The 27,780-nt window shown below is 41.4% G+C and overlaps 1 protein-coding gene across 16 annotated transcripts in view; it reads right to left on the bottom strand.

Moving 5' to 3' along the window:
• SYNE1 (spectrin repeat containing nuclear envelope protein 1) overlaps positions 1 to 27,780 on the bottom strand; it is a 663,643-nt gene that overhangs the window by 46,968 nt on the left and 588,895 nt on the right. For 15 of the 16 annotated variants that reach the window (XM_077486324.1, XM_077486337.1, XM_077486323.1 and 12 more), the window contains 3 exons: positions 13,071 to 13,233; positions 8,736 to 8,923; positions 5,103 to 5,253 (listed from right to left, as the gene is read on the bottom strand). In XM_077486324.1, the coding sequence (XP_077342450.1) occupies positions 5,103 to 5,253; positions 8,736 to 8,923; positions 13,071 to 13,233 (502 nt within the window). Of the gene's footprint in view, positions 1 to 5,102; positions 5,254 to 8,735; positions 8,924 to 13,070; positions 13,234 to 17,343; positions 17,552 to 27,780 lie in introns of those variants that run through there. The other variant, XM_077486338.1, reaches the window with a different exon arrangement.

Raw genomic sequence — 27,780 nt, 5'->3', positions numbered from 1 at the left:
CTTTACCAATTCCCCTTTTTGTGTATTTTATTATTAGAATTGCAAGATCTCCGATTATCTAAGTCCTTTCAAGAAATATCTGTATCAATGACTGAGCCATTACACGTTTTATACATCAGTATCTAATAAAAAGACAAGTATTGACTTATCTATATTACATCTATAATGACTTTGAGTGAAAACAAATTTGTACCCTTCATCTCAGCTGTTATTGCAGTAGGGGGGAAGTATGAGAAGCCAACAGGTGCATGTATGGAGGACAGCTGGGGACGGTACTGACAGCTGTGATGCTGCATATTCAATGACTCGTATCACAGACACTGATGGCCATTAGACAGTCACACATATGGAAGTTTGCTTTCTTTCAGTTACAGACTGTCACAACTTTGTTTGGTTCCATTCTCTGTGTGACAGTTTCCAAATTATTCAAAACAAATGTAAGTCACAAATTTGTATCAGTGATAAAATCCTTTTACTACGCCACATCTAAATATTACGTATTTCTCACACTATCGCTAAAACGGAACTCTTCCTAATGCTGTACCAAGGTTGATTTATTTGATATAGGACAAATATAGTACTGCGGGGATTTACCATTTATTTAAATTGAATATGTATTTACATAATATTTATGTAATCTACAGTCATACCACAAGATATGCTATGATATACTATCCACAAGATAATTATACTAAAACTTTCTATTTTATTATATTTCCTTTAATTGATTTCCAGCTATTTGGAAGAACAAACTTCCTTTCCAAGTTATATTATATATACCGACTTTTTAAAGAAATGTAATATTCTTTATTTGGGACTGTATGAATATCACCTTACCAGGACAAATAACAGCTTAAAGGAGAAGTCCAGCCTGAGTTCATTCTCCTATGGATCACAGGAGTACGATGACCCGTTTTCAGCAGAGATCGGTCTAAAGTCCGCTCTCTGCTGATGTCACTGGAATCAGTCCAGGCCCAGCATCATCCTGACTCTGGAAGTCTGGATCTGCCAGGTGCCTGGGCTGATAGGTGTCTCAGCCTCTCAGGGAGCCTCTGAGGCGGCCACTTCCCGTCCCTCCACGGCTCGCCAATGAGCGTGGAAGAGCAAAGCAGGAGAGCTGCTGAATGACAGATAGCAGCTCTCTGCTTGGGAAGGTGAGAGAACCGAGCCATTGGCGGTATTTGGTGGCTCGGTTCTCTGTGAAGAGGCAGCGGGGGGACAGATGCAGCTGCATCCACCTAGGTAAGTATGAATATGGGATACAAAAAATCGCCATAGAAACAGGGTAACCAAAAAAAAACAACAAATAATTCTCAATTTTTGGATGCATAGATCTCCTTCTGAATGACATTGGCTTTTGCAACTTTATATATATGCCTTGATAGAGGGATATAGGGGGGGTGGATGTGGAACTTATGGGAATCTGTATGTCTCCAGGACCCTTGGGGGGCTTACCTCCTTAGATCCCTTCTGTCTCTCTCCCTTTTTTCCCCTTCCTCTCCCCTTCCCCCTCCCCCTTGCACCCTTTTTCCTTTTCCCTTTGTGTGGGAGAATCTTAATGCAATGGGCAGTGATAGAACTACTAAGCAACTTCTGAAACTGTGATCACTGATAAATTGTTATTTTGTCTAGATGGCCTTATTATATAAAGTGTATATCGGTATCTCCTGACGAAGAGGACAATGTCTCAGAAACGCCTTGAGCTGCAAAGACTATTATATGCAAATATACTGCAGTACTAACACTGACCTTTTTTATATTTTTGTATTTTATTATGATGTATTTTGTAATGTGATTTGGAAATCGTATTGATGTATCTCTTTTAGACACCTTTGAATTAAACAAAATATATTTTAATAACAAAAAGTATGCTGGGCCTTAAAAGTCCCACGCCAATACTATAGTGTAACTTTGATATCGGTCTTACTTCAGGGATGTGGCACTTAATCTTAACCAACATTGATTGGATCTAATATTTATTTTAACTACATGTTATTTAACTACAACTATAAGCTAATTACGCATCGCTTGATATTTTTGTGTGATATATATTTTTTTTGATTGGCTGATATCACTTAGAAAAATAAATATTTCCAGCCAATCAGACAATTGGTCGTAATTGGCCAAATTTTTGGACATCAGAAGGTAAAGTGGCTTTTAGTTTTGGATAGGGTTAGAAGGATTCAGACCCCTGTCAGAATTTTTCTGTTGTCTGGGGCATCGTTAGAGAGATTTCCCCTTACACACAGTCCCTGCGACACCTTTGCACTCTACAGGAAAAGAAGGAAACTTTCCATCAGCAACACAGACAAAAGTAAAAAAGTTTTAGTTAAGCAGGGGAATGCTAGAACTTCTGTCGGATTGTTATTGTTATCTGAGTTTTCTACATTTCCTGTCTGGTAAAAAATATGTCTCTGGGACAGGATGACCTCTCAAATGGAACCCCTGGTAAAAGCAAAACCTGACAGGGGTTCTAACTCTGTTCTCTTTCTTTCCAAAGCTAAAGCTGGCCACACACATTAAATGTGAATGATTTATCAGGGACTGGCTAAATCTCAAACGGTGTGCAGTGATCCCTGCTCAACAGAGTTAAAGGGGTATACTGCAAAAAAAAAATGTAAACAGCAGCTGTAACCAATTAGCTGCAGCCGCTCATCGGTGTATTCGGTGCAACTGCCAGAATGCAATTTTCTAGTGCAGGGGTGGGATTCCTCCATCGTTCTCATTTGTGTAGATGGAGGAATCTGAAAAATAAATAAACAAAATAAAAAAACTAATGGTGTATGGCCAGATTAATAAAAAAAAACCTACATATACTTTAAATATATTAATAGTTTTAAAACGTTCATCATCATTTCAAGGGATCAGCACAGGCAGTAGGTTTATCTCTTCTTTTTTTTATTCATTTTCTTAAATAATTTTTAAAGTTCTGACTGAACAAAATTCCTGTGTGATGGAATAAACCATTTGTGTTCATATGTACACAAATACAGTAGGTTATTTTTCTCCACAAGTTAAAGTGGTTGTAATGCTAATTTTTTATTTTTTTTACCTTAAAGCGGAGGTCCACTCTAAAGTGGACCTTCCGCTCATCGGAACCCTCCCCCCCTCCGGTGCCACAATCGGCACCTTTCAGGGGGGAGGGGGGTGCAGTTACCTGGATAATCCAGGTAACTGCACCCACTTCCGGGATAGCTCTCTGCGGAAAGGGGCGTAACTTACGCCCCTTTCCGCAAGTGCCCGCCCCTTCCCGCAAGTGCCCCGCTGCCTGCTGGGAAACACACAGATCCCAGAGGCAGCGGGGAGCGTCCTTATTGCGCAGCGCGATTCGCGCATGCGCAGTAGGGAACCGGGAAATGAAGCCGAAAGGCTCCATTTCCTGATTCCCATACCCAAGATGGCGGCGGCAGGACCCGTCAGGCGACCTAGAGATCGGCTTCGGGTGCCGACATCGCGGGCGCGCTGGACAGGTAAGTGTCACTATTTTAAAAGTCAGCAGCTGCAGTATTTGTAGCTGCTGGCTTTTAAAAAAAAAAAAAAAAACGCGGAGTCCCGGTGGACTCCCGCTTTAATGCATTTTCTACATTAAGATAATTTTTTTTTTAAAGTAGCCCCACCTAAACACTCACCTGAGCTTGATCTTGATCCAGCGCTGTGCACATGTGCAGCAGGTGTTCTCCGTTCTCCCCATCTCATAGGCTTGGCTGAGAGCAGCAGGAACCATTGGCTCCTGCTGCTGTTGGACAAAACCTGCAGAGAGTGGAAGGATGGGGGGCCAAGCCGTGCTGTGTATCTGAATAGACATGAACAGGTCAGCTTAGGATCGAGCACACATGAGGGCCCCAATAGGAAATGGCTTCATAAAAGGGCACTTGGCAGAGAGGAGGAGCCAGGAGGGCCAACAGAATACCCTAGAAGAGGACATCAGGGCTGCTCTGTGCAAAACCATTAACACAGAGCAGGTAAGTATGGTATGCTTATTATTTTAATGAAAAAAGCATTTAAAGGTTTACAATCTAATCTTACAATTTGAAATAATACCTTTATGTCATGAGACATGCAGGCACATCGGCAGTGCAAGGGGAAGCAAAGTGTCAAGCGAGATATGAAGGTGTTATTTCCCATTCACATGAAGTGATATACTTTATTTATAGACATTTGCTGAGACGAGACCTACAGTACTATTTAATTAGAACTATGCTGGCACAAATTTTAGCGTTTCCTCATTGCCATCTGACTTGTGCTGGGACAGTTTAGTTAGTGCGTGGTAGGCCACATCATTAAATTTTAGAGAATGTGTGTCTGGTCAAAATTATTTGGGCAGTTTACATTATTTTGCAATAGAACAAAAATGTTTGTAAATTAGAAATTAAAGTTAATTTCCAGATTCATGGTCAAAGTCATGGTGAAAGATTGTATATGTTAGTTCAAAATTATTTGGGCAGTTTACATTAATTTGCAATAGAAAAAGAAATATTTGTAAATTAGAAATTAAAGTTAATTTCCAGAATCATGATCACGGTCAAACTCATGGTGAAAATAACATACATATATATATATATATATATATATATATATATATATATATATATATATACACACATATATAGATATATAGATCTATATCTTATCTATAGATATAGATGTATATCTATATATATAATATATTCACTTGGCACGGATGGCTTTTTATCTGAATACTAATCTTCTAATTATGGCATTTACATTATTTTTACAGTTTACATTATTTTGCAATAGAAAAAAAAACGTTTGTAAATGAGAAATTAAAGTTATATATATATATATATATATATATATATATATATATATATATATATATATATATATAGATCTATCTATCTATCTATCTATCTATCTATCTATCTATCTATATATAGATAGATAGATATATATATAGATCTATATCTATAGATCTATAGATATGGATATATATATATATATATATATATATATATATATATATATATAGTATATCCACTTGGTATGGATGGCTTTTTATCTGAATCCTAATCTTTTAATTATGGCATTTTTTAATCAAACACGTGCATCTTATATAAAATAGAAATACGTTTTCAAATAACCTCAAATTTTTTCAGTTCTTCCTTTGCCACTGTATAAAGCACACAAGAAGAACTGGGTAAGGCAGCTGTATGTTCTGAAATTTTCAGCCAGTCTTCAAAGCGAGAAAAGTCCTCCAGAAATTTCTGCCAAAGGCGCCATGTTTCTTCGATCCTAGAAGTAGAGGCAAACACCTTTTATTACAACACATTGCTTAACCTGTACTAGAGGCCAATACCCTACATTGCCTAGTGATAACTGGTCTCTGCTACTGAATGATTTACAAGCAACAGCTGTGGCATTAAAAAAAAAAAACGATGGCGACTAGCCAGGTCATGACATTTAAACTTGATCGATGTGCAACTGCTTCTGCTGGATCAAACCAGTTGCTTTCTAGTTGAACCTCTGCAGTAAGGACTGAACAAAGGAACATTGTAAACATGCTGGAGCTGGTAGAACATGCTGAATGAATGAGACAGGTATGAATGCATGTTCCCAAACTAGGACACACGTATAGTAATGAATAAAGTGACAGCTGGCTTACCTTGGAGCCGTATTAATTGTGCCGCAACACACCAGAAATCCAGACTAGCTGAAAGCCGCTGAGGTCACCCAGAGTGAAATTGTTTTAATCTAAATGTTAGAATCCCTTAAAGTGTTACTAAACCCAGGACCTTGCATACTATATCAGGTCTCCCACACTACACAGGACATTGTCATAAAATTATTTTAGTAAATGTAAACTGCTAAATGCTTTTTCTCATCAACGGTATATAGCAGTCTTGTGACCTATATCAGTGTCTGGTTAAAGCTTGTAAGAGGATCTTTCATTCTACTCTGACTGTCCTATGAGGTTACATAACCCCTGACCCTCTGTCTGGATAGCGCTGATTGCCCCTGTGGTGATCACATGCACGCTCCCTAGAAAAAACAACAACTCTAGAAATACACACTAAACTGAGCATGTGACTCCAAAGGCTCTGTCTTATCAGAAAATGGATTAGGGACAGTGGAAGAAGGGGAGGATCAGAGAACACAGGATCAAACAGTCTTTTTATGCAATGCAGAGGATTAACCCCTTAGGTTACACAGTAAGTATAACAAGCATGCTTTACTACATATACAGTACTTTTTTTACTGTTGTAGGTTTAGTAACACTTCAAGTATTCTGTACTGACTAGTTGGATTGAATACTAGGGATTTTATACTGCTTAGGCTATTTCTCCACCCATATGCACCTTTACTTTGCTAGTTATAAATTGATGGGGGTGACTACTGTTTTTTGGTTTAGGCCTTTTTCACAAAGGTGATGAGGCCCATATACCATGAACTGACCATTTATTGTAGCTTGTCTAGACTCCAGGTGCTGCATGCCAGCAGTCTAATGAAGTCTATTAGGAAGCAGAATGGACACAGTGGCTCATCCCAATAAAACAAGCATGCAGGTAAGTGGCCTGAACCACAGCAGTGTGGCTTTCACATATAAATACAAATGCGTGTAGCAAAAAACTTTGTGTTAGCCCTTGTACACACAGTCGGAAATTCCGACGGAAAATGTCGGATCGGACCATGTTGTCGGATAATCTGACCGTGTGTGGGCTCCATCTGACTTTTTCCGTCGGAATGTCCGACCAACAAAATTTGAGAGCTGGATATAAAATTTTACGACAACATGATCTGATCGGACTTTGTCCGATCGTTTGTAGAGAATTCGGATCGGACAAAGTGCCACGCATGCTCAGATTAAATTAGGAGACCAAAGCTATTGGCTACTAGCTTGAACATAGTGGCGTTTTAACTAAATAACGTCATCACGTTCCGAACGATTGGATTTTTCCGACAACTTTGTCCGAACGTGTGTATGCAACACCAGTATCGGACAAAATCCATCTGAAAAAATTTAATTTCGTTTAAGGTTTTTTGCTAATTAGACCGAGCGCTGGAAGATGTATTGTTTAGTGTATCGCCCTACCCATGTGTACCTTTCCTTTGATAGTTACAGTATGAACTGATCTGAGCGGCTGACATGTTTACACATTTTTTACTCATTGTTACCTTTGGCCTACATTTGGCTCAGCATTCACCAGAATTAATAAGCTTTATGTTTAGATACAGCTAAATTCCATATCTTAACCCTATGCAAGTTTCTTCACATCTATCTTTATAATAGCTACAAGGAAAATGATGATATAATGCTGTGTAATAGGATTAACTCATGGGCCTGTTGAACATATATTTTTTTTTTTAACTGGTTTGTGTCTTTGTAATCAATGTATTTTTTGATATGAATAAATAAAGAGATTGTTACATTTTTGTACATGTGCCTGAAAAGTCCATTTTTTTCTCCATATATTTTAACATTTATAATAGCTACAGTATTCCAAATTTTAATTTTAACTTATCGTGATGGTGGCTTTTGGAAGTTCTATGTTGGAGCACGTTCTGGTCTGCTACTCATTTATGTTGTAAACTACATTTTAGTGTTCACTGCTTGGTGAACAGTATGCTTGAAGAAACCTTCCAGCCAAAATCTTTTCTCTAGTTTTATGCAATGTGCGAGTAAGGCCCCTTTCACGCGGACGATCCATTCAGATCCGCCTGTCAGTTTTTCAGGCGGACCTGAACGGATGCTCCATAGAGGTCTATGGAGCGTCGGATGTCATCGGTGACAAGTCCGCTGACATCCGACCCGCTCCGATCCGAAAAAGTGTGACGGAGGAAAAAGCTATTTTTCCATCCGTCATCAGATCGGGTGATGACAGACACTGCGGTCCATCGTCACGCGATCTACCATAGGGGAGAGCGACGCTGTGACAGGTCTGTCCCTGCGCAGTGTGCAGAGACGGACCTGTCATCTTCCTGCTCAGCGGAGATCGCTCCGGTGATCCCCGCTGAGCAAGTGGATATCCACGGGGCGGATCAGCACTGATCCGCCCCGTGTGAAAGGACCCTTATAGAACCTTTGTCAGGTTTAATCATTGCCTGTTCCTCATTATGGAGATTCACCCTCGCTATTTGCCACAGTGACCAAAAATTATCACCATGAATAGTGATGAAATATGAAAATATTTTCAACCAGAACAGCAATAGAGGAGGTATATTCCCATGCAACATTCGTTTTTGGTGACACTTGTCAAAGATGGAATTCCCCATATTAAGGCTGGAGTCACACCTATGCAGTTTTAGTGCTTTTTGCATTTTGCAGATTTGCACTACAGAACGTGTTCCATAGGAAACCATGTTAAATGGACTGCAGTGCAAATCTGCAAAATGCAAAAAGCACTAAAAATGCATAGGTGTGAATCCAGCCTAACTGGGGATTACCTGTTGACTTCCTATTTAGGTCTCAAGAAAAATTTCCTGACCAGGGCACAGGCAGCAAAAAAATAAATAAACATTGCAGAAGTTACTTCCTAGCCTTCAATGCACTTTTAATTAAAAAAATAAAATAAAAAATAGTAATGAAAATAAAATTTGGTTGGCAATCTATTACAATCTAGGATAGCTCAATTTTTATTTTACTTCTATGACAACTGTAACTAATTGTCGGAGCAACTGGTTAGTATTTTGGTAAAGAGAAGGAGCATATTTGTGTTTAAATTACACCATGATTTCCTAACCTGTTTTGCCCTGGACCCACATGTTTAAAAACTTACTTGAGTCTCCTCTCCATAGACATGGCACAGATGTTCCTCCACCTGCGGTCAAGACTGCGGGTGGCCTGCTGAATGGAATCACATTCGCTGTCATTGGCACAAGCATCGCAGTCATGCAGAAGTACTTCACAGAGATTTAGAACCGATGCAACTCCGGTACTGTGCTTCTCTATGTCTCTCTGGAGTTCCTGAAATAAATGCCTCAAAATGACATGGTGTCACATAGCACATTTGTATTCTTCCAATGCATGCAAAACAGGATTTTTATTTAGTTTTGAACCTGTGCCTATCAAGATATAAAAACACACTATACTAGACTGTAAACTGGATGCAGTTTTATTAAAGTATACAAGATTAGATACATTTAGGTTGACCTTCTAAAGGCAAATAGGCTGTTCTTTTTGCCAGGGAATGTTCCCTTAGTGTATGGAATGAGGTGAAGCTCTGCTGATTGTTATCATCCAAGTATGTGCAACCAAAATTAAATTTTTTTCCTTGCATGAGATTAAGTATTCTTTGCAAATTGAAAATTCCCTTGCAAAGCGAATAGTCTGTTGCCATTGGAAAATCAACCCCGATGTATCAAAATAATATATACTATTGTGTAAGGCTTAATTTAGATGTAGTTGAGGGGTGTTGCCCACCAATCCCCCCCCCCCTTTAAGCTGCAATAGGCAGCGGACGGTGGTGTTTACATGCTGAGATTTTGATGCTTCACACTCGCAGCATAGTCTACCCAACATGTAGTGATCAGCGGATGGCAAGCCCGCCAAACGTGGCACGTGCATACAAACGGGGAAGTGCTACAAATACCCCACAGCTGGGTGCAAGGTTGCGGTATGTTTGTTAAAAATGGGGTTAAAACGTAGGTTAAAAGGCTCCGTGTAACTTTCCCACTGCCGGTCAGTTGTCTCTGAAGTGCGATCTGAATGTGGATCATGCCACAGAAGAAAGGCAGAATTAGACGCAAGTCTAAATCTACCTTAACATTTCCCGTCCTGCTCATCAGTAGCAGAATGTGGTACACATGGTCTTCCCAATCTAGTATCTTCCCCAATGATGTTTTCATTTCCTAACTTGCACTAAAAAGTGAAAGTTGAAATCTTAACTTACTTGACTTACACAATATATTTCAGCTGAGTTTGTAATAATGGTAGTGTCTCAAATAATATCCATCATTGCTGAATACAATAGAGTACACCTTCTATACCCTTCATGGAGAAGGATAATCCGATCGTATAAGCAGAAAATTACAGAAATAGAGGCTGCCATTGATAACCTTCTCTGGCAAATGCCAACTGACTGGCTGTCTCCGTGTTCAGTACTTTCTGAAGACACTGACAAGGAACAAGCATTTAGTCAATGGAGTATGAAATCCCTTGTTCCTGGTCACTGATTTAGATGGTATTAAAGACACCAAAAAAGCATAAACAGAGGGACAGATTAACTTTAGACGCAGGGAAATGTGCTTAAAACCTTTAACGTAATAGATGCAATAAACAAAACAAAAGCAAACATATGGAACTAAAATACAAAACAGTCCTAAACAGTAATTTACTCAATACATTGTCTTACAAGCAGTTCAAATTCACATAATAACTGGATTTGAGCACACAGGAATCTAGTATATTCTGAAAAGTACTTCCATCCAAAGTGTCCTAAGTGAATCAGCTGTGGGAAATTCAAGCATTGATATAGACATGGCCTTTACAATACATCATTAAACTAATGGGCATCTGTGGCACTTCATTGATACACTTTGTAAACAGTTATTCACCCATTTTGGTAATACCCCTTTCCCATGGAGTGGATTCCCTTGTGATCCGCAGGGGATCAGCTCACAGATCCCCTGCTGATCAGAGCAGAGCAGGCAGCCAGGATTAAACAGGCTCCTCAGTCCATTTATACCCGACTACATTCTGATCAGATCCACCTAAACGGAAGAGGGTGGACCCCCTTCGAATTTTTAACCGGAGGTAGGCAAGTGCCACCTGTCTAAAGGGATAGACCTTCCGATCAGGTCAGCCAGAAAAACTGACAGGCAGACCCGATCAGATCGCCCATATGAAAGGAGCCTAAGCTAAATCTTTAAAAATGATACATTGTGAACTCTGAAACAGTTTCCAGAACAGTGGCATATTCTGCAATGCTTAGTTAAATGGGATCTGGGAAGAAGAAATACATTTAATATTCTTAATATACTTGTACAGCTTTAACAGTCAGTCAAAGAGTAACAACAACTTCATTCACTGTTATTAGGTGTGAATCCTAATAACTGTACTGTACATGCTATTAGTGCTTATGAACTAGATAAATAAGCCACACAAATATCATGCATTTCTTCCAATTCATTTTATATTTTGCTAATATCTGTAAACCTGTATGCTCTTATTGCAGTGAAAGTCAAAAAACCTAAATATACAGTTATATATGCAGTTTATATACAGTTAACTAATTTGTGAATACAGTGCACAAAACTGTTACTGGTACATTCACACCAGCCAATAGATTGAAACACAATGGCTGATGTGCATGGATTGCGGTGAAGGCAGTGCTGATGCTCCGATCTCGGCACATACCACTTTTCACTTTTTTTTTATACAAACTTTGTTGAACTGTCACATAGTGACATTTCATAAATTTCCATGCAGTGACTGCACTGCATTGAATAAAAGTACTGAACGCAGTAATTTTTGTCAGTGCACACTGCCCACACACCACCACCACACAGTGGTGTAAACCATCCACACCAGAGACAAAGCATTGTCTTTTGCTGGGGGTATGGTAGGACTGTGCTGGAATAGCCGCCCAGCATAGTCCCACCACACCTATTAATCTTCTCTTAAGGAAATTTCAGGCAGCTGGCTGTAGTTAGTGCATAAATTATTGGAAAATTGCGAATGACTATTTCCTGTTAAGTGCAGTAATTACTACGTTTCACACAATGATAAATTCAATTGCTAATGCTGCGTACACACGATCAGACTATCTGGCGGACAATCCACCGGACTTTGCAGTGGAGGTCCGCCGGACTTTCCGAACGAGTGGACTTGCCCACACACGACCAGACTTTTCCGGCGGACAATCCGCCGGACTTTTGGCAGAGGTCCGCTGGACTTTTAAAATGAATGGACTTGCCCACACATGGAGTAAAGTCCGTAAATTTTGAACGTGACTTGAGGTACGACGGGACTAGCGAAGGAAGTCAATGTCGCCGCCTCCATTGGCGAGATTGACACCTTGCTAGCCCCGTCGCCTGGTATGGGTTTTAAGGGGAACCCTATGCTGAAAAAATGGCGTGGGGGTCCCCCCAAATTCCATACCAGACCCTTATCCGAGCACGCAGCCCAGGCCGGTCAAGAAAGAGGATGGAGATGAGCGAGCACCACTCCCCCCTCCTGAGCCGTACCAGCCCGCGTGCCCTTAACATGGGGGGGTGGGTGCTTTGGGGAAGGGGGGGGGGGGTCTGCGGGCGGGGGGCTTTATCAGGCTGTGTTCTTCAGAGTCTCTGTAATGTTACAGACACTTATAACACATCATCAGCCAGAATAAAATGCTGTAGTAGATATACTGCTGTAGCAGCATGCCAAAAAAGGTTAATCTATTATAGGTTCTCTATTGCACCAATAAAGAAGACCTGTTGATTGTCAGAGTTCTCCTCACATTTATAAATTCATTTGGTGACTCCATTATGAGTAGGGTCACCTGAGGCACAAGAGCTATACAGAGGCCTCTAATTCTGACATGCATTGGTCTCAAAGCAATTGCTTCAGTGATACCACAGTCAACAGAAAGATTGCCTAGACCCCCGGGGTAAGTGCCTTTGTGCCTCGTGTTTGCACCATTACAGGTTTTAATTTAATTATCTTTTTGTATTTAAAAATTGCATGTCCTGATCAACATCAACCTATCTATCATCTGTCAATAGATGTTAACAGAGGACTGGAGTTTGCCTTGAAAGATAGATAGTTGGTGGTAAAAAAAAAAGATGGTTATACTTCAAAACTATAAACACGAACAACATTTATTCCACTCTTAGTGTCTTTAAAAAGCTCAGAAAATCATTAAAAAATTACTGTTTCAGCAGCCTCAGGCACCATGCATTTTAAAACATCAGCGTGGCACAGTCTGCTTTATCGATTGCAGCAGTGTAACTATGGTAACATACCTGATAACATGAAGACCATTGAGCTGCTTTTTCTAGTTCCATCGCTGGTGCATTGACAGCCAAGTGTGCTTGTGCACTTGGACTTCCCACGATGTGGTGCCAATGCTATTTAAGCTTTTGCTCCTGTTACCGACAGGAGTGGTGTACCATACTTATTTAGGGTTTACCTGCTGCTCATTTAGTTTCCTTTGTATCTCTTCAGAATCACTGATTTCATACACGATAGGTTTGGACAACTCTGATTCTATGTGACCCAGCCATGATCTTAGGCTGCTCATGTTCTTATCCAACTGCTGTACTGCAACCAAGGTCTCCTTTAGTTTCTTCACTCTGCCAGGTAATGATAAAATAAATCATTTTTATTACTGCTGTCAATAGAATATTGTTAGACCAGTCCTTTAGTTTATCAGCTGCAAAAACATGTAACTATAGCAATGGTAAACCATGTGACTACTACATAATACAGAACAGGCAGAATTGATAATGATCTCTCTGAGCAGAAAAAAAATGTATGAATAATAACGACAGACACAAAGCTCAAGCACCTATCAGTGTCGTTACTTACATTGCTTGAGTCATGTGTAGAAAACTGGAGGCTACTGCTTCCTCCTGACAATTTTATGGCCAGACAATGGTCCAGCAAGTATAATGCGTGGGCAGAATACTGGATCCAGGAACAGTAGGTATTCCTCTGGCAGACATACGTATACTAGTCAATGTAGAAGCTTTTTGGAAACTGAAGTGGGATGCCACAGGACCCAGATACAGGCATACCTCGCTTTTAAGTACACAATGGGGTTTATTTACTAAAGCTGGAAAATGAAAAATCAGGCTCACTTCTGCATAGAAACCAATGAGCTTCAAACCCCAGCTTGTTCAATTAAGCTTTGGTAATAAAACCTGGAAGCTCATTGGTTTCTATGCAGAAGTGAGCCTGATTTTTCACTTTCCAGCTTTAGTAAATAAACCCCATTGTGTACTTAAAAGTGGGGTATGCCTGTACCTGACATTTATTTTACTAAGCTTATCTGCCCTAAAGATCATTCAGTATGATTGAAAATTCTTGCATATTGTTTGGAGCTGTTCATTCCATTAACATTATGAATTAAAGGTCATTAGTTGTGTATCAAAGCAGGCAACAAACTGTACACCGTGTAACCTAAAAATGGCAGTGGGAATGTGGTTTCTTTAACTCCAATAAAACCTAAAGGATGCACTAAGTAACCAAAATATAGAAGACTGTAGATAACTAGTTACATCATTGTAAGTTTTACTGGAGGAGACGGCTGCATTGACATGATAACTATAAATTATACTTTTCCTGTCTTATCTGTAAGTTATGTGAATTTCTACTGAAGATCCGTGATATGCTATGATATGTGTATATGCAAGATTAATGCCTTTGTGCTCTGATTCTGCGCACAATATACCAAGATGACAAGGAAAATTTGTCCAATTAGTCTTGGATGCCAAAGCTCCTCTTACGCTGTAGCTGTCCACTGAGATCATGTTAAACTATATCAACAATTTGTGGAACGTGCGCACAAATGTCAGTTTTAGTCATGTGCAATTAGAATTCATACATGAATATGTAATGTGACTCACACAATTTAGCATGTGCCATAACAAGTATATAAAGCAGCAGACTATGTGCTCTTCTGTAGAGGTTGGAAGAATTCCCAGAGGACACTGTACTGCTCTAGAAGGCACCATTATCAGTTTAGTACAAAGTATGGAACAATACATGTTTCACATCTCTAAAGTGCCAGTTTATATTTAGATCCCTTCCGACAAAACTCACATCATATTGGACTTGCAGATTAGAGCTGCTCAGAGCTAGCAGTACAAACTCTACACAAGATATGTTAAATCAAACCTTCAACGCTATTACTTTGCACAATTGACTTAAAAACCCAACGGCATTATGTACTCAATTTCTTTCTCTACACTAAGACACAATGCGGTAGCAGTATAAAAAATGCACATAACACTTATACATCTTCTGTTACATTCTATCACTTCTACATTTTAGTACAAATCTCATTCATTCTTATTTGGAAATGCATATGTCCCTCTGTGCAATGAGCAACAGGTAAGATATAATTCACACTGCATTATAAATCAGAACATGGACTTCATGTAAGGCATTGAACAGTTTATTGCTTATAGCTCAATGCAAATACAATTAGTACAGGTTTGTTGTTTCTAGATATAATACACTGAATAGGCATTATAATATTGTATAATATAATAATAAAACACCTCTTCTATCCAAAAATTAAAGTAGCACTAAAGAGCTCCATTAAGCACACTGGATACATAGAAAATTCCACAATATAAAAGTATAGAAGAACCAAGAAATATTTCAATGGAACAACACTGCTCCGTATGGGATTCCTATGATTCTAAAACTGGGTATACATGGACGTTTTTTTTTGTTTTTTGTTTTTTTGGGTTGAATGAAAAAAAATGTACAAAATCTCTCAGATCTAAATATGTATATGTCCATTCTACTACAATGATTGAGGTGTATGCACATAAGCACAGAAATTAGTCAACAGATTCCTGTATCCACACAAAAGATGTAGATGCAGGAATCTCCCCTGCTGCCAGAATACAATAGCACAGTGAGGGAGATTCAAAATGTCAGAATACAATGAATAGCGCTTCAGTCATTGGCTGCATGGATTGATCGAATGTTGGCTTTCTAGCAGCACTGTTCAACACAAACTGTTCTAATGACTTCTGTAGAACAGAGAGTGATACACAGAGATCTAAACTCAGCTGGCTCCTGCTTAACTGGATAATTTCGGTATGTATATACCCTACTTAACAATCAAGCACGTGTATCACTCTTGAAAAATTTGCCTTGTAAACAATTGACCGCGTTCGGTAATGGGGAAAGCTGGATAATATGTTGATAACTATGTATTTTTGTATGTTCTGCAGTCCTTAAAAAAAAACAAAAAAAAACAAAAACAAAAAACAATCGAGCACGTGAACAATTAAAAATAGGAACCCGTACTTGCCACTTCTTGTCGTTAGTATATGTTAGTTCAGTAGTAATAAATCAGAAAAGCTAAGCTACAGTGTTAGAAGCTTTTCCTGTTTAGTCTATGTAAGCATTGGCAAAACAGGGTAATATAGAGATGGGATTGGGGGTCACAAACACAACTCTAAGACACTGGGCTGCATGTTTGTTGCTCTGCACTGCACAATGGAAGCAATATTGTTAGCTGGCTTTATCTAGTGATTTCATTGGCTACTGTTTTCAACATCCTTCTTCTTTTACAGTGATTTGGAGTTCCTTAGGGCAACTTACTAAAGGAAGAGAATTTTCACTTAGCAAAGTTAATGCTTACTCAGCTTAGTAAATCAGATCATGCTTTGTTCACTTCTCTTGTCTAATCAAATGCAAGAAAAAAAATCGTCTTTTTTTCACTTTTCCATGTGCATGGATAGTTGTTTAATGTGAGCTTACTGTATTCTCTATACAAAGTAAACATTCTCTATTAGTAATACATCCTCCTTTACCTAAAATATCTATACATATCCTTGGACTGATGGTGGCGTGTAAAATAAATGTGGCAAGTAAACCTACATTTTCCACTTATATTAAGCTTACACTGGCCACATTAACCAAAGTAAAGCAAAGAAAAATAAATGTGTCATAACTGAACACAGAAATATGTGTATGGTTGATAGATAAAGCCCTGTGCACACGATCAGAAAATCGTACCAAAAATACCCTTTTCCGAATCAATCGTACGATAATCGGATCATTAGTACAGAGCTTTCAAGAACCTATCATGACAGTTCATCCGATATTATTCTATCGGACATGCACGAAAAAAAAATTCGTACAATGCCAGATCGTACGACTTTCGTTTAATCAGTACAGCTATCATTTGAAAATGCAATAGAAATGCATTACAACACATGACATCACTTTCAATTTTTTTTTTTGTCGTACGGAAATTTTCGTGACTTTAGTAAACTCACCAGATTCGATCTGAGATTAGCATACAAAAAAAAAAACGGACGATCATTCGTCCGATAATCTCATTGTGTGCACCGGGCATAAGGATTTAGATAACATCTTTCTTAATCCTATTCCAAATATACACTATATACAGCATGTGTTCAAATGTCTGTGTGTGAAAGAAGGTTTATTCTAAATTGGTCCCCAGAAGACCAGTTTTATTACACGCCACTAGCATCTTGTCTGGTAACATCACCAACATACACTACAAGCAACTTCTAATTGCTTCACATTCATGCCAAATGTTTAAAGTTTGAAACTTGAACATGCATATTTGTGAATTCAATTAGTATATTTCTTTACATAAAGGTAATGTAGGCTATCTGGTTCTCTAAACATCAGTCTGATATGCATTGTTAAATCTATAGCATGCAAGAAATCAAACATCTTTTTCTTGCCTTGAGACATCACAATCACAGTCCGGAAGTTCAGAATCCTCAATGCTGTCCTCTGCCATCTTATGCACGCCTAAATCAGCAATGGCTGCCGCAAGGACCATGAACGTACTCATCAGTAGAAGCAAAACCATGAGCAATTAATGCTCACTGGAAGATAAAAAAACCTTTTCACTTCTGTGGGGAACACAGAAATGAGGGAAGCACACAGGCACAACAAACTGTTGTGAGATCTGGGCGTGCAACATGAGACCAAGTGTTTGGACAACTGCTCATGGTTCTATAAAAAGACCCCACTCAAAAGAATGTAAGGGATTTGTGACCAGCTATGATGTCTGCAAACAGAATATGTCCTTGTAGTACTTTGCAGGTCTGTGAGACTACATAGAGAGCCTGCACATGACGAATGCTTATTATATCGTACGTCCTATGTTTGTAGGCAGTAGAGCAAGTAATCCAGAAATTAGACTGCAAACACACAATAATCTGCAGGGGGATTTAAAAACAATTGGTAGTTTTGCCACACAAAACTGCTGGAGGCCAGTTTTCTTAAGGCTGGATTTACACTTTTGCTTTTTTTGCTTGATGCATGGTCCATTGAAAACACACATCAGTGCATGTGTTAACAAGGCACGTCGATGGAGCATGATGTGCATCCACGAGGAATATAAAGAACGTGTGTTAAAAATGTGCACCAATGCATGTTAATGTGCTGCTTTGTAAGTTGTTACTTTTCCATTATTTCAATAGAAAACACATCAGAAGAAAAAGTACAGAGGTGTAAATAGGCCCCAAGAGTGCATTCAGATCCATGTGCGCATATAACTGTTTACCATCAGACCTTCTTCAGAACCTAAGCTGCTGAGTGGCTAACTGCTGTAATTGTGTTCTTTTTTACATTAGTAAAAGGTATGAATGCAAATAATTTACAAGTGATTCTTATTACAGCAATATGTCTAATAGAACCCTGCAGTTGTTACTAGTTAGCACAAGCTGCATTGCTGGTGAATTATGCATGCAGAGCAGTTCAATACACTTCACAAAACATGACTACTGTTCTGGTGCAATTAGCAGATTTTTTTTTTTTTATCCAACAGAATATTTTTTTCCCAAGATATCTGCTTCTTGCAATGACATCAGCTCATGTTTGAGATAATAAATAATAATTCAAAAGGCAATTGCAGCTCATGATCTAATACTGAATTTCTCAAAACCGTAAATTCTGGCTTTCACATACCCAATGTTTCTTACCTTTTTACATATAAAGCATTTTCTAGACTATTATAGAATAATTTGGACAAAGTACTACTGATGAAACAAAAATGTAGGGATAAATCTACCAACTCCGTGTAGACAGTGGAAATCAAACAGTACCATGCCAGCAAAGGGTAGAATGAGGGAAAGCCCTATATGCATAATTTAATATACCATGAAAACAGGCACTGCTTTAGAAGCACTGTTTAAATTTGAACGCTGCATGAATAGCTAAATAAACATTTGAAAAATAAATGTGAACTGTTCATTTGTGATTTTTACAATTTTAGTAAGCCAGGTACTCCCACTACAAAGTATAGTTAGGTCTAGGATCTCACTTTTCTGGAGGTAACAAAGGAGCTTTGTAAAGGTCCCATCCCAGCCTACTGATTGGACAGTACACAATAAGATTTGTCCTATGCTCACTCATCCTTTAAGCATGTTTAAGCATGATTGTTGAAATAATTGCACAGCAGGTCTCAGATTGGCTAAGATTGGGAGAAGAAGGGGCTGACGTCTAAACTCTGCTTTGCAGCCATTTCAATTATTCATTAAAAATTTCAGCCTCAGTTGATCCCAGAAATAGAACACGACTTGCATAACATCAAGTCTTTACAGTAGCAACAGTATTGCACTGAGCCAGCACAACCATCACTACTCACAAGGAGTTCCAAAAGCTACATGTCATACCCTAATGGCATTAAAGAAGTGAACTGAATGACTAGCACGCTCCTGTATCACTGAAATACTTGGCAACTTAGTGCCCATGTTGTGTGTGCATTATGTTACAGGTCTAATGATTCAGCGGCCATGTGGTATGCGTGAAAAAAAAAAGCTTACAGCTTTTTTTCGTACAATGCACTTATAAATAGATAAATATATGTATATATGTAGGAAGGCCAGTGTGGTGGCCTGAATTTATGGGAGGAGCCCGGAGGGTATTTAACCAGCCCGCTCGCCTGTGGTCTTTGTCGGTTTCCGGTGCGCGGCACTACGTCACTAGGCCGACTGCTCGTGTTTCGTTGCCATTCGGATAAACGTCTCTCTACTAGAAATCTCGTAGTTTTCGTTTCCCGTTCGTTTTTGTACGACGTCGCCGGCTCGACTGCCGCAGGTAAGGGTCTCGATTGACCTTCCTGTACTATTTTTGAGTGTCGTTAAAACCTGAAATATCGAATCGTTCGTTATGATACCGGGTTGTTATCACTCAAAACGCACTATTTTCGCAGCGCCCTTCATTTCACGGGCGTCATTTCAGTAGATATTGCTTGTAGGAAAAACTGCACTGTTTTAGTAACTTGTTATGTAGTCTCGTTACCGTGTTCCACAGTCAAAATCGTTGCCAGTCGTGTCTCACGGCACAACGACTCGTACCTCTGCCATAGCTGGCTCACGCAGGTCATTTCATAATTTCACTCATTTCTGTCACGCACTGCGCTCCGATTCGAATCCAGTCGCATCCGCTAAATGCGCCGATTCGTTCCGGTGTGCCCCTAGTTGCTCGGCCTCATTTCGGTACATGCTCCAGAGCCCGCTCGTTGCTAAATCGACCCGGGTCTCTGTCATGGGAGTCATTTCACCTCACCTATTACGTTCGAATCGAAACCAGTCGCTTTTCTCAAAACGCACAGGTTCGATCGACGTGTCCCAGTTGCGTTGGCCTCATTTCGGTACATGCTCTAGAGCCCGTTCGTTGACGGTCGCAGGTTGCGTCCTCTCCGATTCGTAGCTCTATCATGGGAAACATTTCATTGTCACGTAGTACGTTCAGTTCGAATCCGGTCGCATCCCCGTGCACCAATTCGTCCCGGCGTGCCCCAGGTATTTTTCGGCCCCATTTCAGTACATGCTCCAGAGTCCCGTTCGTTGTCAGTCGCAACCGCGGCACGACCGGTTCGGGCCTCTGTCATGGCAAACTTTTGTCACTCATTTCATTGTCACTTACCACGCTTCGATTCGAATCTAGTCGCATCCGTGATGCACCGATTCGTTTCGATGTGCCCCAGTTGGTTACGGCCTCATTTCAGTACATGCTCCAGAGTCAGGATTCATTATTGGTTGCAGGTTTCGGTTCTCTGATCCATGACTCTGTCATGGGAAATCATTTTCACTGTCACGTATCACGCTCCGATACGAATCCAGTCGCATCGTGCACTAATTCGTCTCGGCGCGCCCCAGGTATTTCAGCCACATTTCAGTACATGCTTCAGAGCATGCACGATTAACGGATAGTCGCAACAGCGGCATGATCGATTCGTGCCTCTGTCATGGCGATCAGAATAATTTCACCGCCACGTACCGCGCTCCGTTTCTAATCCAGTTGCATACATGCACCAATTCGTTACGGTGTGCCCCAGTGCTTTAGCCTCATTTCAGTGCATGCTCCAGAGTCCGGTTCATCATCAGTCACAGTCACGGCAGTCGTTACAAGTACGCACACAAGCGTAGACTTCTTGCAATCATTGCAAACACGCATCCAAGCGTAGACTTCTTGCAATCGTTGCAAGCACGCAGTCAAGCATGGACATCTTGCAGTTGGTACAAGTACGCATACAAGCGTATACTTCTTGCAATTGTTGCGAACACGCATCCAAGCGTAGACTTCTTGCAGTCATTACAAGCACGCATCCAAGCGTAGACTTCTTGCAATCATTGCAAGCACGCATCCAAACATAGACTTCTTGCAATCGTTGCAAGCACGCATTCAAGCATGGACGTCGAAGGCCGCGTACACACGGGCGGACTGTTCGCCCAACTTTGTCCGCTGAACAGTGTTTGGGCGGACAGTCCGCTCGTGTGTGGGCTTTCAGCGGACAGTTTCAGCGGACAGTTGGACGGACAAGGTTTTTCGGAAATTCCGAAAAACTGTCCGCTGAAACCTTGTTTCAGCGAACAGCCCGCTCGTGTGTAGGCTTGTTCGTCAAACAAAGTTGCGCGCATGCTCAGAAAGGATTTTCACGCCGAAAGCTATAATGCAGTGTATAGGACGTCGTATTTTTCGTCCCGTCGTACGTGCTGTTCACGTCATCGCGCACGGTTTCAGCAAACTGTTCGTTCGTCGTGTGTGGGCGAACAGTCCGCGCGTGTGTACGCGGCCTTACAGTCGTTGCAAGTACGCATACAAGCGTTGACTTCTTGAAATCGTTGCAAGCACGGATCCAAGCATAGACTTCTTGCAAATCGTTGCAAGCACGCATTAAGCATAAACTTCTTGCAAATCGTTGCAAGTTCGCATACAAGCATAGACTTCTTGCAATCATTGCAAACACGCATCCAAGTGTAGACTTCTTGCAGTCATTGCTAGCACGCATCCAAGCGTAGACTTCTTGCAATCGTTGCAGGCACGCATCCAAAACATAGACTTCTTGCAATCATTGCAAGCACACATTCGGGCATAGACCTCTTGCAATCATTGCAAGCACGCATTTGAGCATAAGACCTCTTGCAATCATTGCAAGCAGATGTCCAGGCACAAACTTATTGCAATCATTGCTAGCAGGCAGTTCTGGCTGGCTCAATAGATTGCTTTAGGAAAAGCCTGGATACTTTCCTAAATGTACGTTATAACGGGGTACTTATATTTATAGGTAAAGTTGATCCAGGGAAAATCCGATTGCCTCTCGAGGGATCAGGAAGGAATTTTTTCCCTGTTGTAGCAAATTGGGCTATGCTCTGCTGGGGTTTTTTGCCTTCCTCTGGATCAGCTGTGGGTGTAGAATTGGGTGTGTCGGGTTGTGCGGTATTTTATTTGTTTGATTTATGGTTAGGACTGGATGCACTTCTGTCTTTTCCGACCTGGCTACCCATGTGTCTTACCATAACTCCTTGCAATCGTTGCAGGCACGCATCCTGGCATAACTCCTTGCAATCATTGCAGGCACGCATCCTGGCATAACTTCTTGCAATCATTGCAGGCACGCATTCTAGCATAACATCTTGCAATCATGGTAAGCACGCATCCTGGTGTGACTCCTTGCAATCGTTGCAGGCACGCATCCTAGCATAACATCTTGCAATCGTTGCAAGCGCGTATCTTGGCATAACATCTTGCAATCGTTGCAAGCACGCATCCTAGCATAACATCTTGCAATCGTTGCAAGCACGCATCTTGGCATAACATCTTGCAATCGTTGCAAGCACGCATCCAAACACATGTTCAAGCACAACTCCTGCAGTCTTCGCAAAGCACATGCGGTAACACGAATTTCTCACAGTCACTACCAACACATCTCCAGTGACAAACTCCCGCGCAATTGTCGCAAGTACACGTTTAACCACTTCAGTTCCGGACCAATAAACACCTTAAGGACCAGAGGTCTTTTTGCAATTTCGCACTGCGCTGCTTTAACTGGTAATTGCGCGGTCATGCAATATTGCACCCAAACGAAATTTGCGTCCTTTTCTTCCCACAAATAGAGCTTTCTTTTGATGGTATTTGATTGCCTCTGCGATTTTTTTTTTTTGCGATATAAATGAAAAAAGAGCGAAAATTTTGAAAAAAAAAGATATTTTCTTCTTTTTGTTATAAGAAAAATCGAATAAACTAAATTTTAGTCATACATTGAGGGCAAAATTTATTCAGCCACATGTCTTTAGTAAAAAAAATGTCAATAAGCGTATATTTTTTGGTTTGCGCAAAAGTTATAGCGTCTACAAACTAGAGTACATTTTCTGGAATTTACACAGCTTTTAATTTATGACTGCCTATCTCATTTCTTGAGGTGCTAAAATGGCAGGGCAGTACAAATCCCCCCCAAATGACCCCATTTTGGAAAGTAGACACCCCAAGGAAATTGCTGATGGGTATGTTGAGCCCATTGAATATTTATTTTTTTTGTCCTAAGGGATTGAATAATGACAAAAAAAAATAAAAAAATTTTTTTTTACAAAAAGTTGTCACTAAATGATATATTGCTCACACATGCCATGGTTATATGTGAAATGACACCCCAAAATACATTCTGCTGCTTCTCCCGAGTACGGGGATACCACATGTGTGGGACTTTTTGGGAGTCTAGTCGCGCACGGCACCCCGAAAACCAATCACCACCTTCAGGATTTCTAAGGGTGCAAATTTTTGATTTAACTCCTCACTACCTATCACAGTTTCGAAGGCCATAAAATGCCAAAATAGCACAAAACCCCCCCAAATGACCCCATTTTGGAAAGTAGACACCCCAAGCTATTTACTGAGAGGCATGTTGAGTCCATGGAATATTTTATATTTTGCCAAAAGTTGCGGGAATATTACAAACTTTTTTTTTTTTGCACAAAGTTGTCACTAAATGATATATTGCTCACACATGCTATGGGCAGAAGTCAAATTACACCCCAAAATAAATTCTGCTGCTTCTCCCGAGTACGGGGATACCACATGTGGGGGACTTTTTGGGAGCCTAGTTAACTAGCTACCTAGCGACACTAGCGACACTGATGCAGCGTTCAGAAAAATTATCGCTTAGTGACACTGGCAAAAGGGGGTGAAAGGGTTAACTAGCGGAAATCAGAGGGTTAAAACCATTATTGGGTAGTATATCGGGGTACCTAGCGCTATAAAAACCTGGCGGTGAACCTAAAAAAATAACTAGCTACCTAGCGACTGTAGCGACACTAATGCAGCGATCAGAAAAACGATCGCTTAGTGACACTGGCAAAAGGGGGTGAAAGGGTTAACTAGCGGCAATCAGGGGGTTAAAAACATTATTGGGTAGTATATCGGGGTACCTAGCGATATAAAAACCTGGCGGTGAACCTAAAAAAATAACTAGCTACCTAGCGACACTAGCGACACATGCAGCGATCAGAAAAATGATCGCTTAGTGACACTGGCAAAAGGGGGTGAAAGGGTTAACTCTAGGGGCAATCAGGGGGTTAAATCTTTATTGGGGGGTGATAGGGGGCTACCCTGGACCTAACACTAACTGTCCTGACAGTTTTTACTGTCACAACTGACACTGAATGCATTGATCAGTAAAGAAATGATCAATGCAATCAGTGACAATGTGACTGGGGGGGGAGGGGGGGCGGGGGGGGATCGGGGGGCGATCGGGGGGGGGATCGGGGGGGGTTTGTGTGCCTGTGTGTACCTACATGTCAGTGTAGTGTTCGTGCAGACTTACTTTTACTCTTCTCCTCGTAGTCCGGTCAAAAAGACCGCCCCGAGGAGAATGACATCACTTCCTCCTTCCTGTGTAAACAATACACAGGGGAGGAAGCTTCTCATTGGCCAGGAGCGATCCAGAGGGGGTGGCCGAAAACGAACGGCCATCCCCTCATCACGGATCGCTGCTGGACCGAATCGGACCGCCGTATCCAGCGGGAGGGGGTCCGATGGGACCCCCCACCCGCTGGAAGGCAATCACGTAGATGTACGTGATTCTGCCTGCCTGTGCCATTGTGCTGACGTACAATGGCAATACGGCGGTCCTGAAGTGGTTAAACACTACTTTTGCAATCATGCCAAGGCTTGCGATTTAGCATAACTTCTTGCAATCATTCTTTTGCAAGCACATTCTCAGTGGCACACAAACTGGCTACACGTCGTTTTCAGCAGCACTTAATTGACCACTTGTCTCCTGTGGCTTTTCTTACAAGCCACTCACCGTTTCCTGTCTGTCTGTCTCTCCCTTAGGACAGTTGAGTTCAACTTCCATCCTGCACCAGGATCGTGTTGACACACGCAACTGGCTTCTTCCTGTAACACGCTCAGGCTATACCTAGCCAGCGTTCAGCATTTCTTATCCTTACAGGGCCCGGAGAGCCATCTGTCTTTACGGCCCATACAGCAAGATCCCCTCTACGAGGCATCCAGAGGCATCGCCCATAGCCAACGGCAAACGCTCGCCCATCACAACTGCCATCTTTAAGGACATATAAAATCCTCGCATATTCCCCAGTCTTGTCATCCAAGCGGCCATCTACCTGGCCCTTTGTGGTTTTCCATGGCCTAGCCAATTTATCGTTGGTAGCACTGGCAGCCAGGTTCTACACACACACTACCTGACAAACGTTCAAATCGGCAATACGGGCCATTCCCCAGGGTCGATCTTTATGTCACGCCTCCTGGTCCTCCTCTCACGGACACAGGACCCTTCTCAGATCCTTAATTTAGATGCCGTGGCAATAGCAGACCATCAATGTCGGAAGGTTCCTTACTGCATGGATTGGTGTAGCGATGTTTAGACCATCTACGATGCCCCTGTCACCCCTGGTAGTGACAGATGCCACAGCCTCCACAGGCTTCGCTGCAATTTTTGGCCACCACTGGTTACAGAACCATGGCATCAGGGATACTCCTAAACCCCGGGTTTACCTGGACTTCCTCCCTCTTCAAGCTATACCCGGTCATGACAGCCTCTCGAATCTGGGGTTATGTCAGGACAGGCTGTGGCTTTCACCACTGACAACTGGGCCAAGGCTCACCTTGTTGATGAAGCCAGGTCTGGCCGCTCTCGGTTGTGTCCTTCCTGCGCAGACTGCTGCAGTTATCTTGGTGGCACCAGTTAAAGTCCATTGTATGGGCATTCCAGGCCTTCAGCAACCCCGCAGGCCAAGTCCTGCATAGTCGTCACTTGGCTCGCTACCAACACCATTTCATCCTCCACCTTGCAGTGTCTAAAACCCAGCAATCTGGCTCCAGGATAGACGTCCATTTCTATAGAAAAGGCAGTGCTTGGTGTCGAGTAACCATACTCGACTACCTACTGTCACTCCTACCGGAACGCGTAAACTCTAGTTCCCTATTGCCTTTTCGTGCTAACACTTGTGTACCTGCCAGTTTCCCAAACACATGGGGTTCTTCTACGCAGCCTATACCTCGACCCCGGTCCATACCGTGGTCACTCTTTAGTATTTGAGCACCCTTGGCAGCATGTTGGCATGGGTCCCAAGTCACGTCATTAAGAGACTAAGCAGTTGGAACCCTGCCTACCTCGCCCGGTACATCCCCAATCCTCGGATGGAAATGGCACAAGCATTCACCAAACTTGCTCAACTAATTAAGCTAAAACTAATAAAACTACACCCCTACCTGAATGTTTTGCCCCCTTATTTTGGTATACCGACCATCAGACCAGGGCACACTTCAGGTCCATTTCATGTTGTTAATCTTATGGTAAAGTCTATTTGTTCATATCCGTATCGGCCATAGGGCTTTGACCATAAGTAGGAAGGCCAGTGTGGTGGCCTGAATTTATGGGAGGAGCCCGGAGGGTATTTAACCAGCCCGCTCGCCTGTGGTCTTTGTCGGTTTCCGGTGCGCGGCACCCACCCTCCCATCCCCTTTTCAGGGCATTTCTCAAATTCATTTCTCTTCACAAATATTAATTTCTAATCTAGGGTATGCCCCCTTATTTTGGTATACCGACCATCAGACCAGGGCACACTTCAGGTCCATTTCATGTTGTTAATCTTATGGTAAAGTCTATTTGTTCATATCCGTATCGGCCATAGGGCTTTGACCATAAATATATATATATATATACAGTGGTGTGAAAAAGTGTTTGCCCCCTTCCTCATTTCCTGTTCCTTTGCATGTTTGCCACACTTAAGTGTTTCGGAACATCAAACCAATTTAAACAATAGTCAAGGACAACACAAGTAAACACAAAATGCAATTTGTAAATGAAGGTGTTTATTATTAAAGGTGAAAAAAAATCCAAACCATCATGGCCCTGTGTGAAAAAGTGATTGCCCCCCTTGTTAAAACATACTATAACTGTGGTTGTCCACACCTGAATTCAATTTCTCTAGCCACACCCAGGCCTGATTATTGCCACACCTGTTCACAATCAAGGCATCACTTAAATAGGAGCTGCTTGACACAGTAAGGTCCACCAGAAGATCCTTAAAAGCTACACATCATGCCGAGACCCAAAGAAATTCAGGAACAATTGAGAAAGAAAGTAATTGAGATCTATCAGTCTGGAAAGGGTTATAAAGCCATTTCCAAAGCTTTGGGAATCCAGCGAACCACAGTGAGAGCCATTATCCACAAATGGCGAAGACATGGAACAGTGGTGAACCTTCCCAGGAGTGGCCGGCCGCCCAAAATTACCCCAAGAGCGCAGCGACGACTCATCCAAGAGGTCACAAAAGACCCCACAACAACGTCCAAGGAACTGTAGGCCTCACTTGCCTCAGTTAAGGTCAGCGTTCATGCCTCCACCATCAGGAAAAGACTGGGCA

This window comes from Lithobates pipiens, unplaced genomic scaffold (assembly GCF_037356315.1).
Source record: "Lithobates pipiens isolate NorthernLeopardFrog02 unplaced genomic scaffold, aLitPip1_a1.2 Scaffold_18, whole genome shotgun sequence".
NCBI lineage: Eukaryota > Metazoa > Chordata > Amphibia > Anura > Ranidae > Lithobates > Lithobates pipiens.
The sequence above is the reverse complement of the archived record's forward strand: the minus strand, read 5'-3'. Positions and strand labels throughout refer to the sequence as shown.